The sequence below is a fragment of the Acanthisitta chloris genome, unplaced genomic scaffold (genome assembly GCF_000695815.1).
Source record: "Acanthisitta chloris isolate BGI_N310 unplaced genomic scaffold, ASM69581v1 scaffold11653, whole genome shotgun sequence".
In the NCBI taxonomy this organism is placed as follows: domain Eukaryota; kingdom Metazoa; phylum Chordata; class Aves; order Passeriformes; family Acanthisittidae; genus Acanthisitta; species Acanthisitta chloris.
The window spans coordinates 1-16458 of NW_008664322.1; the positions used below are offsets into that span (position 1 = coordinate 1).

At 46.6% G+C, this 16458-nt stretch overlaps 1 protein-coding gene across 1 annotated transcript in view; it reads left to right on the top strand.

Annotated features, from left to right (window-relative positions):
- The first annotated feature begins 1474 nt into the window (after window positions 1–1474).
- LOC103799012 (serine/threonine-protein kinase tousled-like 2) overlaps window positions 1475–16458 on the top strand; it is a 23858-nt gene continuing 8874 nt past the window's right edge. The window contains 8 exon segments of the mRNA XM_009071302.1: window positions 1475–1555; window positions 9967–10038; window positions 12318–12387; window positions 13315–13358; window positions 14646–14741; window positions 15651–15818; window positions 16407–16456; window position 16458. The exon segment at window position 16458 is cut by the window's right edge and continues 39 nt beyond it. Of these exon segments, the coding sequence (XP_009069550.1) occupies window positions 1475–1555; window positions 9967–10038; window positions 12318–12387; window positions 13315–13358; window positions 14646–14741; window positions 15651–15818; window positions 16407–16456; window position 16458 (582 nt within the window).

Sequence of the window (16458 nt, forward strand, 5' to 3'; positions counted from 1 at the left end):
GGGCTGAAAGCTTTGTTGGGTTTCCCGAGTGGCACAGATAGGCATCGTGAATCGCTGCCCTTTAGTAGCCCCTTTAGTGTTCCTAGGCATTTTTAATCGCTGCCCTTTAGGAGTCCTTTTAGTAGCCCCCTTAGTGTTCTGAGGGTTGTGACTGTTTGGGCAGAGCAGCTGTGAGTGCCCCCGGATGGATTCCCTTTGCCCCTGGAACTTGGATCCGTTGGGAGGAAGCAGCAGGGACAAAATGGACAGTTGATAAAAGGAACAATTGTGCACTGCCTGTTCTAGAGGGCACTTGCTGCCCTTCAAGAACTTTCCTCATCGCTGATGCTCTTTATACAGCAAATCTTTATCTTCTCTTTCTGGGGTGGTTGTGGCTTTTTTTCTTTTTTTTTTTTCTTTTTTTTTTTTTTTTTTGATCCTTACCTTAGTCCAAAAAATGAAACTGGAACAGACATTTCTGGAAACGAACTCGATTGGTGCAGTTGAGGAGATGTGATTCACAGTTATAATGAACAGGGAAATTTGTCCCATTTTTTTCAGGATTGGGATTCTCTTGATTTACTGTTTTTTTTTTCGTTTTTAACCTGTTTACGTAGTTCTTCTGTGTCGAGGTGGTTTTTTTAACCCTTCAGATGAGCTATCCATACTGTTGGATTGCCAAGGGATACCCTGGGAACATCCACTATCAGAAGCAGAATTTTAGGGGTTGGGATGGAGCTCAGAGATGATCCAGCCCTAACCCCTGCCCTGGGCAGGGACACCTCCCACCAGAGCAGGTTGCTCAAGGTTCATCCAACCTGGAATGAACACTGAGGGTTGGGGCAGCCACAGCCTCCCTGGGCAACCTGTGCCAGTGTCTCACCACCCTCATAGGGAAAACTCCCTGATATCTAACCTAAACTTCCCCTCTGTGTTGTTTTAGGTGTTGCTCTAGAGGTCTCTGATGCTTTACCCTATGAACTAAAAGCCTTAAACAAGTCTTATTTTCTCCTAATCCCTTTCTGTGCTTGGAAGAGCCAAAGTGTTGTCAGTGAAATCTGGAGTTGGGGGAGATACAGTATTCCCAACGTTGGCCAAAAATAAATCATGGGGTAAAAGCATGTTGCTTTTTATTTTATCTCCTAGTCATGCAGCAAAGCTGAAAAGCTCTGAAGCTTTTTAGTCATAACACTCTGGTCCCATGTTTTCCTTTTTTAATAAAGCATCCAGTGTGAGAACGTGACATAGTTGGTTGCCTTGGATTGTGGGAGCTGGAAATGGCTGGTAGGACAGAGAGGGAACTCCAGCAGGGTTGAAGTACAGTAACATGGTGGCAAAGTCATGTTGTTACACAGTGATCTTGCAAGGAAACACTCTCCACGTGGCTGTGCTGCAGAACAGCCACTTTTAAGTGTCGTCAGTGGCACAGAATATTAAATGTCTCTCCTTTCCTTGCATTGCATAATCTGAGTGTTGTTCTCCCCTAGCAGCAGAAATGATGGAAGAATTGCACAGCCTGGACCCACGCAGGCAGGAGCTCCTGGAGGCCAGGTTCACTGGGGTCGGGGTAGCCAAGGTGAGTGTGGGCACCTGTGGCAGCAGGTGTGGCTTTTCCATCCTGCCCTGCCCTTTGCTTTTGTGTCTCTGCATTTCTACATTGAGAATTCTGCTTTGCAAAAAAAGAAAAAGAAAAGGTTTCGTTGTGCTGTGAGTGCTGATGGGTGTGAAGTTCTGTTCAAGAGGAATGAAAATGGGATCTCTATGAGCAGGTGTTCTGCTGGGCAGGAGATTTGGGGCTCTCTCAGTAAGTTCTGAGGAGTTGTTCCATCTCAAGGCAGGTTGTGCACCTAGAAAATCTCCATGACCACTTTGTCTGTGAAAGTGGGAATCTCCTCTGGCTCTTCCTCTCTCCAGGAGTGCATTGGAGGCTGAATTTGGCTGCTGGTGTGATGATGCAGATGTGAACACATCCAGGAACTGCTCAGTTCTTTGGGGTGCAGGAGCTAAAATTGTGTGTCTGGCCGCACAAAAAGGTGTTTGCAGGGCAGCTCTCCTGGGCCTGATCACAACCTGCCAGTAAAATCCCATCTTTGTCCTCACACACAACTTCCACCTGCTCAGGATCTGCCTCCCCTGAGCAAGGCACCTGAGCAGCCACATCCTGTGGCTGCTTGGTGTCCTGGCATGAAGCTGTGAGTGCTGCAGGTGTTGGCAGTTCATGCCAGTCTCTCTGAGCAACGAAATGGTGACAGAACTCATCCTGAACTAGGTCAGGGAGAAGGAGTTTATTTCTGAGGGAGATAGACTGAGTTTTGGAAAACATCAAGGTTAGATGGGAAGGCAACGTAGCGTTCCTAGAGGATTTCCAGAAGATCTTAGAATGGCTTGGAGAAGGAGAATTGTGGCAAAATCAATCAGAGCTTGAGAGTTTGGTTGGAGTTCACACTTTTGTGCACTTCAGAGAAGGTTTAGCCTGGGGAGGGAGTGTGAAAATTGTGGCAAAATCAATCAGAGCTTAAGAGTTTGGTTGGAGTTCAAGTGCACTTCTCTGCACTTCAGTGAAGGTTTAGCCTGGGGAGGGAGTGTGAGGGAGTCCAGTGCTCAGCTGTAGGTCCTGTGGTAAGGAGGATTCAGACCAGGAGCTGTTCAGGGCTAACAGTGTTGCTTACTGCAGTAAGTGTGGGGATTTTTTTCATCTTTTTCCCTACTCTTCCAATTGGTTTTTGTTTGGTTGGTTTTGTTGTGGTTTTGTTTGGTTTTTTTTAAATTCTAACTCTTTTACCTGCATAAAACTTTATGGTACTTAATGCTTGTCATATTGAAAGACTTTTTTTTTTTAATACAACATTACAACTTTTCCCATACTTTATCACCTGTTTCTCACCTCTTTCCCCCCATTTTGCCACTGAAGCATCTTTAGTTGCCCCACTATAAAGCCAAACAACTTTGTGGAATAACTAAAGCTCAGAAGCACAGACACTGTTGTTGCTTTAAAGCTGTGCCAACACACTCCATGCTCCCAAAGAATGTTAGGAACTCTTCCTTTTAAAGGAATAACCTTTAAAAGGCACAGACAACCAAGTCTTAATTATGTTTCCAGTATGTTTGGAGCAGAACGTACATGCTCTTTCCTTTGGGGTGACTAGTGAAAACTCACTTCTCTCTCTATCCAGGTGAAAAAGGCTCATGTCTTGGAGGCCTCACTCAGTTCTGGGTTTTATTTTGACTGTTGTTGTGCAGTTTTACCTTGTGCCAGTGATAACCTGTGAAAAGTACATGCCAAACAGTATCTCTGTTGATTTCCTCACGTTCTTGCTAACTTGCACTAGCTCAGCCAACCCATTGATATGACTTAGCATGACTCTACTATGTCGCAGCAGGTCTTGGTTGCAATATTAATCTCAGCTACTACATTCCCTCCCAGGTTGGTGCTTCAAATTCCCTCCCTACCCCCCCAAGCCTCCGTCCGTCATGCTCCGCCCTGGCTTTGGTAGGTCACTGTCTTCAAGGGAATATGTTGGGAAGGCTTTGGTTTGTGGGATTCAAGTTAAGGTTGTGGTGGTTTGTTGTTTTTCTTTTTTTTTTTTTGAGCTGGCTCCAATGAAATGCTGAAGGGAAAAGCCTAGAGGAAGTGAGTGCCATCTAGTGGGATTGGCTCTTCCCCCTGGGATGGAAGGTGTCTGTTGCTGCTGATGGCAAAAAAAAAAAAAGATGCTGTGCCGCTGGTTGAAGGCAGCAGGCAGTGGTGTGGAGCTGATGCTGTGCCACTGGGTGAAGGCAGCAGGCAGTGGTGTGGAGCTTCCTGCCCTCCTCCCACTGGCTGTGTCACAGTGCTTAGAGTTCTGTGGTGTTACAAACAGAGGATGTGTTGTGGACCTGCACAAAGCTACACCAGTAGTTTGCACCTTGGTGCAGCTGCAGCCTCACTCTGCCCCTGTGTTAGTAAAGAGCTGCACCTCTTTTGAGACATGAATGGCACTCAGCTGGTCTAGAATAAATTTTCAGGCTGGAAACCAGAAAAAAAAGCTTCTAGCCACCAGAGTCATGGGATTCTGGAAGAGCTTTCCAGTAACAGTAGTAGAGGGCAGAAATCCTAAACTGTTTTGGAAACAGCTGTGTGTTGTCACCTCCTGTGGTGGCTGAAGGCACAGCCCAGTGGCTGAGGTCATTTGCAGTCCCAAATGCCTCAAAATTCTGTTGCAGGTCTGTGATGAATATTCTTATTTAGTAGCTGGAGAATATATTTCTCCAGAAGCTTGGAGTTAATACATGGAATCAAATTTATGAGCAAGGAATGTTTCTAGGCAACTGTTATACTCCTGTGGTTCATCCAGGTCACTAGATAGCTTCAAAAAGCCACTGATGCCTTAGATGTCTATTCTTGCCATATGGTAAAGTGCCATTCTTCCCCAAATTTGCAGAGCAAGTCCCTGAATTAACACATGACTATCTGACACCTACTGTTCCTGCTTATTTAGCTCCTGTTTATATTTACTTACTGGGGAAATCTGAGTGCATTCCCTCCAGGCATTATCCTGACTAGTCATCTTGGGCATCTTCCTTGGGTCAGGAGGTACAGGACACAATGTGGGTTGTTTCTCTAGATAATGTTGTTTAATTTTGTCTGTTCTCATCCTCTGCCTCCCTTCCCCCTCTTGGCTGCTGCCTTTAAGCAATCAGGTGGGTTCACTCCAAAGGATTTGTGTCATTCCCACAGACTTTCCCTGGATAAGAGCTGGAATAAGTAATTGTGATGGGTGAGTCTGTGTTTGCACACAGCTTGTCTCAGGCTGAGCCAGCAGCACATATCTGCTGCAAGTGTGGTCTGGAGCAGGCCCTGAAACCAAGTTGTGTGTGCATCACTTTGTTCTGGTGAAGTTAAAAAGGCTGAAGAGCTTCTAGGGAGAGAAACAGCACTGGAGGAATCTTGTAGGTGCATCTTGCTGGGCCAGAATTGAGGCAAGCATGATTTTGGTGGTTCTCCCTCTTTGAGGTAATGCTGCAGAGCATCTGCCTCCAAAAGGAGAACCACTCATCAAGGACAGCATTTGCTTGTATTACTTTGGGTTTTACCCTTTCTCTGTCACTTTTCCAGTCTTGGTCAGGTCAGGAACTGCAGTTGTGTGTTCTACTTAGCCCCATTTTTAGCAGCAGAGTTACCAAGTTGAGCATTTGTGTCTGAGGATGCTCATGCCTTCCTCAGAGGGAAGTGGCACTGAATGGTGATGATCCTCACAGGAGTCACGTGCCACCACAACAACTAGTCAGTAAGAGTTTTGAAACCCAGAGCTGAATTTATTAGCTGCCACAAAATGTGCCAGGACTTTATGCCAGGTACTTGGAAATTGTTGGGATGTTTCCCTGGGCAGCATTACTTACTTCAGATGTGTTGTCTGGCTACTAGAGCCCAGGAAGAGTTGCCAGGCCTCAGTTCTATTTCTGCCCCTGAGCTGGGGGTTAGGGGGAGTTGTGTGACCCTTCTGTCCAGTTGCTCTCAGTAAAATGAAAACACTGGGGTGGTTTGGTTTTTTTCTCAACTAGAGAGAACTCTTGAGGCATAATGGAAGCCAAGCAAATCCTGCTGCAAATCTGCTTACCCATCAGTTGGAGTGAGGGTTACCTGTGACCATCTCCGAGGAGATTAACTTCTCCTGGCAAAAAGTCCTCAGTGATTCAGAGATTTCATTACTGGTCATACTGCTGAGCTTTTCTAAAAGTCCAATTAAACAGCAAGCTGTAATTCTCACGCTTATTTGATGCTTGCAATAAGATGGGGATGTTTTAATTTAAGCTGCCTGACACAGTAGCACTGGACCAGAGTAACTCAAACCATTCAGCCATCTCACTTAGGCAGAAACCTGTGTGGAGTTTAACTTTTAGTGGAGCTCAGGTTGACTTTTTTCCCTTTGAAATCTCTTGATTTGCTGCAGAACTCTGAGGAACTCGGGTTACCTTGGCATGAGGTAATGAAGCATGTCCCCATGTCTCCTCCAGTTAGACAGCAGGAGGTTTGTAAGCCCACGCTGGAGACTCTGCCTGGGCAGCTGGAATTCCTGGAGCTCCCTTCCAGTACAGGGAATTGGAGAGCACAAAATGGAGCCTGCCCAACATAGGACTTGTGGACAGGACTGATGGATCATTCCTGGGAGGCTGAGGAGATGCACAAGTCCTGGGAGGCAGGAGCTGGGTGAGGAGGGCTGAGTCAGGCTGGTGTTAGAGACAATCTGGAGGGAGCTGCTAGCAGGCTTAGTTTCTCTTGAAGCCTCACTTGTGGCCTTTCCAGGTGCTCTTGCAAAGAGAGAAATGACTAACCAGCTCGTGTGAGTGGCCAGATCTTAAATTCTTGCCTTTGAGTAGGAGTCTTGAAAGTGCCTTTTGCTGCTGCTGCATCCAGGCCTGGGCACGGAGGTTTTGTTGTGCAGAGGTAGGTCAGCACTCAGAGCTTGGTAGGTGAATCACAAGGGAACAGAGCCTGCCAGCTTATCTCAGGGAGAAATTCCTTGTGGAGGAGGAAGTGTGTGCTGTTCCTGTGCTTGTCACTTGGGTAAACAGCACGGAAGCTGTTGGGTTGGTTGAGATGACCCACGGGTTTGGGATTTTTGCTGAGTCCCATCAGCATCTCCCTTGACAGGGCACAGGGGCTGAGTGGGCTGAAGTAGGAGCACACCAGTGTTATCCTTGAGTGGTCTCTGCTGGAAAAGCCAGATGACTTCTTCTGCAACAAAATAAGTCCTTTCTGTATCAACTATTACATGTTTATTATTCCCTACTGCTGCTTCCCTGGCGATATCCTCATGTTAGTGTTCTTTGCTTACTTGTTTTTCCACCCCCCCAAATTCAGGTTCGTTCCTTTAATTCCTTTTGTGTCATGACCACTTCAAACTGGTATGCTAAATTAAGTGCTGCACATTTATCCAGTGTCAGTTGCTGAGTTAAATATAAACAGTCAGGAATGATAAAATACAAATTTGCAGGGGGTTTATACACACACACACTCTGACTGTTGGCTGGGGGGAGATGCTCAGATGGATGGTTTCTCACATCCATGTCTGGCCCTGCTGCTCTGAGCAGTTGGTAACCAATTTCACATGTAACCTCCTGTTATCTGGCTGATCAGGGAAACTTGCCTTTCCTTTCTCCTGCCTCAGTGGGTGAGAAGAGGTGCAGCTGAGCACTAGGCCACGTTCCTGAAACATCTTAGGTATTGCATCTTCATTGCTGCAAGAACAGCACGTTCTAGTGAACACTTTGTGTTTCCACAGACAGAAGACCTCAAAACTTCTTTTTTTTTGCCAACTTTGCCACTTCAGCTCTTGCCTATAAGATTGGGCTAACCCTTTACTGTAAGAGAAGTGTCAGGGGAAGGTCCTCTTGAAGGTCCTCAAGGGAAGCTCATGCAGTGGAAATGGGTCAGGATTAATCCTTTTGGGTTTATGATTAATAGCATTAATTGTGCATTTGTTCACAGGATCAACAGCCAGTGAAACTGGTGGATACCTGCAGACAATGCCAAGCTGTTCTTTCCTAGTTCCATAAAGGAGTTGGTTCCTTCTCACCCTTTCTACTACTGCACTGAGCTCAATTCTACCACGTTGGCACTGCAGGTTCTAGAGGAAGGTTTAAAATAAAGGGGGAAAAAAGGGTTTTTTGCTCTTCAAGAACTGAACTACCTGTTTGTTCATGCAGATGGGTTTGATTCCAGCTGCTAGAGCTGAACATTTCCCACACAGAGCAGTGAGTACAGGGAACTGTAGCATTGAAATGAAGCAAAGCATTGTGGATTTTGTGTTAGGCTTTTTTTTCCAGCTGCTTACATCCCCAAAACTTTGCATTCAGGTGCAAACTGAGTGGATTTCTTCTATGGGAGAGGATAAACTTGTGTTTCTGGTGAAACTCTTAGCATCCTTTTCTAACTCTCCCCAGCATCAGTTGGTTTCCCCAGTGACCCCAGGGCAGAGGTGCATGGCTGGAGCACTGACCTGTGTGAGCCACTGACATTCCCCCTCCACCTCAGTGTTCCTGGGCAGCTCAGGTGTGGCACTTTGGGAGCAGCTCCTGCTCTTGTTTGCTCTCCATGTGCAAAATGGAGGCAATGAGGTTTAAGCAAATGTGGAAACAACTTTCACTTTCAGCTTCCTCATGTCACAACCCCAACCTGTCCCTCTGAGACAGCAGAGGCTCATTGGGAGATGCTCCTGCACTTCCCACTGGCACAGGAGGTACTGCTGGGGGTCGAGTTCCCTGGGAGAAGGGAAGGACCTTAGTGGGCTGAATTTGTGCAGTTTACAAACAGGTTTTTACAGGGGTGAAAGGATTCACTTCTTGGTGCCACTTGCCATAAGACATTACCATTTTTTTAGCAGTGAGGCCTTCAGGTTAGTGTTGGCACTGGAGTAAATCCCTGCAGTAACCAGGAGCTCTACTAGAAGATTGGAGCCATCACCTTGGGTGGTGAGGAACAGCTGCTGCAGGAAGGATGAGGTGAAATATTCTCTGGTCCTGAGTTATTTGTGTGGTGACTCCAAAGGATTGTGATGTGACTTAAAGAGTATAAACCTGCAGTTTTTCTTCCAAGTAATTTGCTTTTAAAAGGGAATCCTAAATGTTTAGCTTCTTGAACTGTTCAGTTGTTGGAGTTTCTTGTTGTTTTTGTTGGGACATGACATTTTAGGAGACAGAAATTTGGTATTTACACTCAGTGTAACACAGAAGGGAAACAGAACTTTTACTCTCTAGATGTGCCTGGTTAGAAATTGGGGTTAGTGACAGCAGGTTGTGTCATGAGGTTAGTTTGATGGTGCTGTTTGTCTCATAAAGAGAGGAGGGAGAGCTGGTCCCCTCAAAATGACTCACTGTGGAGTTTCTGTGTGGTCTTAAGGCTTCTCCCCTACCCTGTCACCACTTGAGTCTTTGCTCAAGTGTGTGACAAGTAGTGGTTTTGCCTTGAGGAAGGATTGGTTGGTGGGAAGTGGTTACTGCAAAGTCAAGACTGCTAAACCAGAATGAATCCTGGGGAAAAGATGCTCCCAAGTTCTTAATGGAGAGCTGCTCTACCATGTCATTCTTCCTGTTAATGCATTCCATCCTTAATTGTGAACCTTGTTGTTTTTATCTCTTTGTCAAATTTGTCTCCATTTCTGAAGTTAGGTCTGTAGGAGGAAACTTTTGTGTCAGGCTAAAACACAGTGACTTGGCATGATTCACTTTTTCCTTTTAAAAACAGTTTGGATATAGATCTTCAATAATTTTCAAACTGCTTGGATATGGAAAAATGCAGATGTGTATCCAGCAGAGCCTGCAAAGATGCAGCAAACTCTGGAGGTACCTGGAAAGCTCTTCCAGCCTCTGGAGCTTGTGCTTTAGCCTGGGAGGAGCAGCTGCAGGTCAATCATAGATCAGGAAACAGCCAAGTGGGGAAGATTGTGGGTCCCAGTTGTGCTGCTGTTAGCACAACTTGCACTTGGTCACTTGTGTTAAAAAAAAAAAAAAAAAAAAAGCTAAAATTACCCATTGAAAGCAAACTCCCTGGTACAGCAGCTGGTAACAGGCAGAGCTGCCTTGCCAGATGGAAGATGCTTAGCCCAGGGTGATGTTTGCCTGAAGAGCTGAGCTTGGAACTCCTGGTCCTCAGCAAATCCAGAGGTTTTATTCCCCAAACCTCAGGCTGGTATCAGTACCACCTTGGCTGTTTCGTGGATGTGGTTAAGTGGAGCAGTTAGGGTCTGAGTTGATGCAGAAATCTCATTGCCAAGGCTGCATCAATATCCCCAGGAAAGATTGTTTCCTGCCAATCCAACTTGTGTCCTGCTGCAGCTGATTCCTGCCCTGCTTGGTGTCCCATCCTGTGGTTGGGTCTTTGGCCTGTGTTGCTGCCTGGCCATGTGAGTTAGAGGAGTGTAGTTAGCCCAGAGATGCAATGTTTGCTGGGACGTGTCTGCCTCGGGTGGAAGTTGTTTCTAACAGTCTTTGCTTGTTTTTTTTCACCAGGGTCCATTAAACAGTGAGTCTTCCAACCAGAGCTTGTGCAGCGTGGGCTCTCTGAGCGATAAGGAGTTGGAGGTAAGCACAGCCCTCCTGGCCCTTTGGTTGTACTCAAAACACAGAAGAAACTGTGAGTGTGAGTGGTAATCATCTTAGTTTGGGGTGTGAAAGGGACTAGTGGAAGTATTTAGTCTAGAGCTTAACCCTGCAGTCCTTGAGCTGTGCTGGGAAACTTCTCCTTGGAGCTTCTCTCCAATCCAGGCAGGTTTTATTCAGCCCCAGTCACAGTTAGGAAATTGGTTTGGGCTGCACTGATTTGTTTGCTGGTTTTGGATACACTTCTGGCCAAATAAAAAGCCAGAGAACATTGATGGAAGAGTTTGCCATACCTCTCAGATATGTGAGTTTGCCTAAGTCTGTGCAAGGCAAAGTGTTTTTATGGATCTCTCTGTGGAAGTGTGGGGAGGTAAAAACTGAAGCTTTGTCCTTGATTAATCTCACTGCTTTAGGATTCACTCTTTCAAAACACTTGCCAAAGCAGCAAGGAGTTAGACTTTTTTTTTTACTTGAAAACTCCATGTTAATAAAAGCAAAACCTCAAATTTAAGTGCATTTTCTTAGGCATTTAAAGAACTTCCCACACAGTTATCAGGTAAGTTTGGGATCATATTTCCCTCCATTGTGTGGCAGTACTGATATGAGGTGTCTGGTGAAGCCAAGTCTTTGGAGAATGCAATGTCTTAAACTCCACAAAGGAAGTGCAGTTTATAGTGCAAAATCTGAGTGTTCATCCTTGGGTTTACTTGAGGTTTTTTGGTTTTTTTTTTTCTGTGAAGAGATTTGAACAACCCGACCTGCCATCCTTGAATCTGCCATCCCTAGCTTTTTTTTTCAGTCTGTAGCAGATCATGTTGTGTGTCATTTTTTGTTATGTAAGGACTTGAATGGAAAAACAACTTCGACTGAGTCTCATTAATATGCTCAGAGCTCCATGGAGGCTGTAATGGAGCCTGTGGTGTTCCAGCCACGCCAACGCTGCTCAGGAGCTGCTTCCCTGCGCTCTGAGGGGGCAATGGCACTGCCTGCTGCACACACAGCAGCTGGAGCAGCAAGGCCTACATAGTCAGGGACTTTGCAGTCTCCTCACTCAAAAAAAAATAATTCTTTGAAGCCACAATAAGCACCTTTGTCTTAACATCCCTTCCATCCTCTCACCAAAACAGCTGGTGGCATGGGGCTGGGGATGTCCAGCACCCACTGGGCACACAACCAGCTTTAGATTCAGCTTTGCCTGTTGAAGGAGAGGGATGGATTCCTGTGCTTCCTGTGTGCAAGTCGTTTGGCAGAGGTTTTTAAACAGAGTACTTGAGACTTGAGCTTGCAGAGAGCATGAAGCTTGAGCACAGAGACGTGTTTTGCACACTGTGGTTTTCTTCCTGCCCCCAGGCTATAGTTCAGTGGTGGCTGCACTGAGCATCTAGCTCAGGAATTATTTGGGACCTTTTGGGATAAGGGATGTTTTTAAAGTGCTGTTGGGGATGGAAATGACAAGACATCTCTCTTTCCAGCAGCCTCAGTAAGCTGCTTCTAGCAATGCTTCTTAATGGCTTCAGCAGGTTTGGCCAACAGAAGTGACCCTGGTGGAGAAGCACTGTGCCAGGGTCTTCTCAGTGCTCACGTGTTTCAGGCAGGCAGGACACTCTGGAGCTCTCAGGACAGTTCTGGAGCCCTCAGGCCTGTCAGCTGTGCATAAATCCATTGGTTATACAGAACTCAGCTGCCCTTCAGGTCTCTGGTTGCTCACAGAAACGTCAGATGCCACTGACTCTTGACTTTGATGAGAGCAGGTGAGGAGCAAACCCAAGTGCAGGTGAATTGCTGCATCTCTGACAGCTTTCCCCTGGCTCTCCCCTGAGAGGCTCTGCCTTGTCTTGGGTAGTTCTTGTCCCCATCTGCAATGAGCTCTGGGAGGAAACATTTACCTGCAGGCAGGGTGAGTTGTCCAGTGATGGACTGGGCTGCAAATCTGGATATCAATACTCAAACCTCTCATCATGATTCCCCTTGCACCAGTACTATGATCACCTTGAAAACACTTTCCAGAGGTTTTTAGAAGTGTTTGAGCTTGCTCTGCTAACCCCATGAGGTCACTGGGCAATAGAGTAGATAGAAAACTAAATTAAGCTCCTTGCTAACCATGTTCTCTCCCCTCTGCAGCACACTCAGTTGTTTCTTTGAGTACCAGAGAGAGAAATGCAGTGGCCACTGGGGATATGGAACAGATTATTGTGTTTTGGCATTTTCTTTAAGTCTGGGAATAACTGCAGAAATGTTAATTTTGAAGTATTGTTTAACAGACTCCTGAGAAGAAGCAGAATGACCAGCGGAATAGGAAGAGGAAAGCAGAAGCTTATGAGACCAGTCAAGGTAACTTCTGCACCACAGTGTCCTGATGGGGGTGTCAGGGACCTCTACAAACCACTCCCTGGTGGTGGGATTCTCTCCTGGGAGCCTTGCTCTCTTCCCTGGCAGGAAAATCCTCAGCTTATTCACACAGAGTTTTGCATTTTCATGGGACAGAACTGCCCAGAGCTTCCTGTGGCTTCTCTGGGGTGTTGTTTGGTGCTGCATCCACACACAGCAGTCAGGCACAGGATAGAGCCTGCTCTCTCCTCCTTGCTGGGAGGCTTGGAAGAGTGAAGTTCTGGCCATGACAAATGGAGACCAAGCTGTGCCCAGGCACAAAGCAGACAGTGCTGTCCTGAGCACGGAGGAAAACTCGGTGCATTCCCCATCCACATTTCCTAGCACATGGGCAGATTTTGCTTTCTTTTCTTCTTCAGCGAGAAGGTAATGAGGATTGTGTTGACAGAACTGCTTTGATAATACTATAATAAGAGAAAAGGGCTAAGTTTTAATGAGCTGGTGTTAAGCCACCACTAATTATCTCTAACTCTTAGAGAGAGATCTAATGTGCAGTCATTTACCTGAAGGCGGAGGAGTGAAAGTACCCTTTGCTCTCTCCTTATCTGGAAGGAAATTTCGGAGAACCTGTGCTGCATTGGAGACCTTCAGTGTTTTCCAAGTACTTTAGCAAGTGCAAATGCTGCTTGATTGGATCTGACACGTTTGGAATTGAGAGTTAATTGAATTGTCAGCTGCAGACCCTCCCAAAACAGCCCAAGTGCTGTAACCCCAGGGCAAGCTTTTGTTGTGCTGAGGCTTTGTTGTGATAGGTGTTGTACTGAGCTGGGAAAGGAGTGTCAGGATGGAGGAGGAGGTTTGGAGAATGGCACTGAATCTCCCGTTCTTAAAAATACAACTCTTATTTTCATCCTTTGCTTTCCTTTTTAGGAAAAGGCACTCCCAGAGGACATAAAATTAGTGATTATTTTGAGGTAAGCACCCTTGTACTGCCTGAGGAACCTGCCTGAGTTGCTGTTGTGCAAAAGCTGGAGATGAAAGTTTGTGATGTGACTCGTGTTACTGATTCTTTGGGGTCGTTGAGTGATGATGTCAACCTGATATGTTCAGATCTGATTATGCAGAGGATGTGAAGGTGATTTTTAAATTTGAGATAAAGCAATTTTTTTTTTAAGAGCAGCCACTTGAGTATTGGTTTGAGGTTGATTTTCTTTGGAATCTCAACCTCACACGAAGAGATCTCTTGAGTATGCAAAGTTTTGATAAGCCCCTGCTGATTGCAGCAGGGAGTTGTTAACAGGGGTCCCTCTCCAGAAAAGCTGCTCCTGGGAGACTGGCACCACATGGGAGATGGAAAACCTTCTCCAAAACAGAGATGGACATTGTACAAATCAAGGGAGACTGACACCACATGGGAGATGGAAAACCCTCTCCGAAACAGAGATGGACATTGTACAAATCAACACTCCTTTTGTATTTCATAGTTCCTTAAGTTTTTTGGGTTTGCACCACTTAGCTTTTCTCTAACTTTGCTCTGTTTTACTGAGTAGCTTGGAGACAGAAATGAAGTGTTTATCAGTGCTCACTTCCCTGGCTCAAGATTTACACCACATGGGAGATGGAAAACCCTCTCCGAAACAGAGATGGACATTGTACAAATCAACACTCCTTTTGTATTTCATAGTTCCTTAAGTTTTTTGGGTTTGCACCACTTAGCTTTTCTCTAACTTTGCTCTGTTTTACTGAGTAGCTTGGAGACAGAAATGAAGTGTTTATCAGTGCTCACTTCCCTGGCTCAAGATTTTTTGAGTGTTCCAGTGTGTGGTGTAGGACTTCCTGGAGCAGCTGGAGCAGTTTCCCAGCCCCTTACCTGTCGTGCCTCTGCCAGGGACTGGCACAGGTGTTGGAGTGGAGCTGCACATTCCTCACCACTCCTGTGGTGTTAGGCACTTCTCCCAGGCCTTCCTAATTCCAGACAGCAGATAACTGCTCTGCAGCCAAGTGTGCAGGCTCATATCTCTTCGTATGTAAAAGGAAAATGTGCTCAGGGCAAATCTGAATATTTGAGGTACTTTTGCTGTTGCTTCAAAAACACTGTGGGAAAAGTTAAGCTTTTCCTCTCGGCTCACGTGCAGTTTATTTCACGAATCCCTGGAGCCTATATGGCCTCATGGGTTTTTTTTTTTTAAGATGAATGTGTTACATTTGAACTGGAGTATCCCTGTGGGATTCCTGATGCTCACATGTGTTTCTGTGCCCAGTTTGCTGGGGGAAGTGGCCCAGGAACCAGCCCCGGGAGGAGTGTGCCACCCGTCGCCAGGTCCTCACCGCAGCATTCCCTGTCCAACCCCCTCCCGGTGAGTGTTCCTGGGCACAGCTGCTGCCCTGGCAGAGCCTCAGTTCTGCACAGGAAAGGGGTGTCTTGGGGAATGGTTTGGATTGTCCTCTCCTGAAATCATAGAATCAACCAGGTTTGGAAGAGACCTCAAAGGTCGAGACCTCCCACCAGAGCAGGTTGCTCAAGGTTCATCCAACCTGGCAGTGAACACTGCCAGGGTTGGGGCAGCCCCAGCCTCCCTGGGCAACCTGTGCCAGTGTCTCACCACCCTCACAGGGAAAAACTTCTTTCTCACATCCCTTTCTCACAGCCAACCAGGTCTTCCCTTCCAAGTTTGAACCCATTTCCCCTTGTCCTATCACTGCAGCTCCTAACACAGAGTCCCTCTCTGGCTCCTTGTAGCCCCTTCAGGTATTGAAAAGTTGCTCTGAGGTCTCCACGCAGTCTTCTCTTCTCCAAGAGAAGATTTGATAAGGATGGGGTTGTGCTAACTGGCAGGGAGTGGATCTACAACCTATTTTGCCCCAGTGGCTCTGAAACACACGTGTTTGATAAGGCAGAGGTTGTGCTAACTGCCCAGGAAGGATCTAGAACCTATTTTGCCCAGTGGCTCTGAAGGAGCTGGTGCAAAGCAAGGGCTGTGCTAACTGTCAAGGCAGGGGATGTGCTAACTCACAAGGAATCCTGCCCTGTGTGTTCAGTTCTTACTCCAACTCTCACCTTCATTCCCTCACTGCCCCCTAGCATTGCAACCACCACCCCAGGAGTCCTGTTCGACTCCCCAGACCCTCACTATGCTGCCTGCTCCTTCCTGAGCTGCTGCTTCGCTGACAGCAGTGTTGGCAGAGCCAGAGAACCAGGTTTTTGTGTGTGTGTGCCCAGGCAGGGAGGAGGGAAGGGGCTGACTGTGTTCTGTGCTGTGTTGCAGCGGCGAGTGGAGCAGCCGCTGTACGGGGCGGACGGCGGCGCAGCCAAGGAGCCCCAGGAGGAACACTCTGCTCTGCCAACCCTCATGTCGGTGATTCTGGCCAAGCAGCGGCTCGAGAATGAGCAGCTGGCCCAGAGGGGAGGTGGCCTCTGCTTTACTTTTGTCTCGGTGAGCAGCTCTGAGGGGATTTGGATCCTAAGGGATGTATTTCTAGTTAAGGGGAGTGGGAAGTTTCCCTGCTCAGCCTGGTTTTTACTGACCCATTGTGTCATCTGGTAAGTTCACCTTCTGAAGAGTTCTAGGTAGGCCTCAGGCTTTGCTTGGTTTGATAAAAGTTGTGTGAGGTTTTTAGTTAGCAGCTCCAAATCTTCTGTGGATCACAGTGATATCATCTGAGAGGCTAATCTGATGGATGCAGGAAAGCAAAAGAATGAAGTATAGTCTTGCTGTGAGAAATGTTTGTTTTGGCCTCACTTAATCTCAGCTGACATGAATTATAGTAAGCTTTGTCTCCAGCAGGTTGGGCCAGGCTGCTTGAAAGAAACTGAGCTAAAGACACTTTAGAGTCTAAAACTAAAAAACTTAGAAAAAGTTTAGAAAGAAACTTGACTGAGCTAAATCTGTAGAACACTCCAAAACCTGCCCACAGAGGTGTGGTACAGGCCCCACTGCAACTCCTGTGTGCAGATATGTGTGTGCAGGGCCACTGGTGATCCTGCTCAGGGACATCTAACAATGCACAACTTTCTTTTACAGGCCCAGCAAGGCAGCCCATCCTCTACCGGATCAGGGAACACTGAGCATTCCT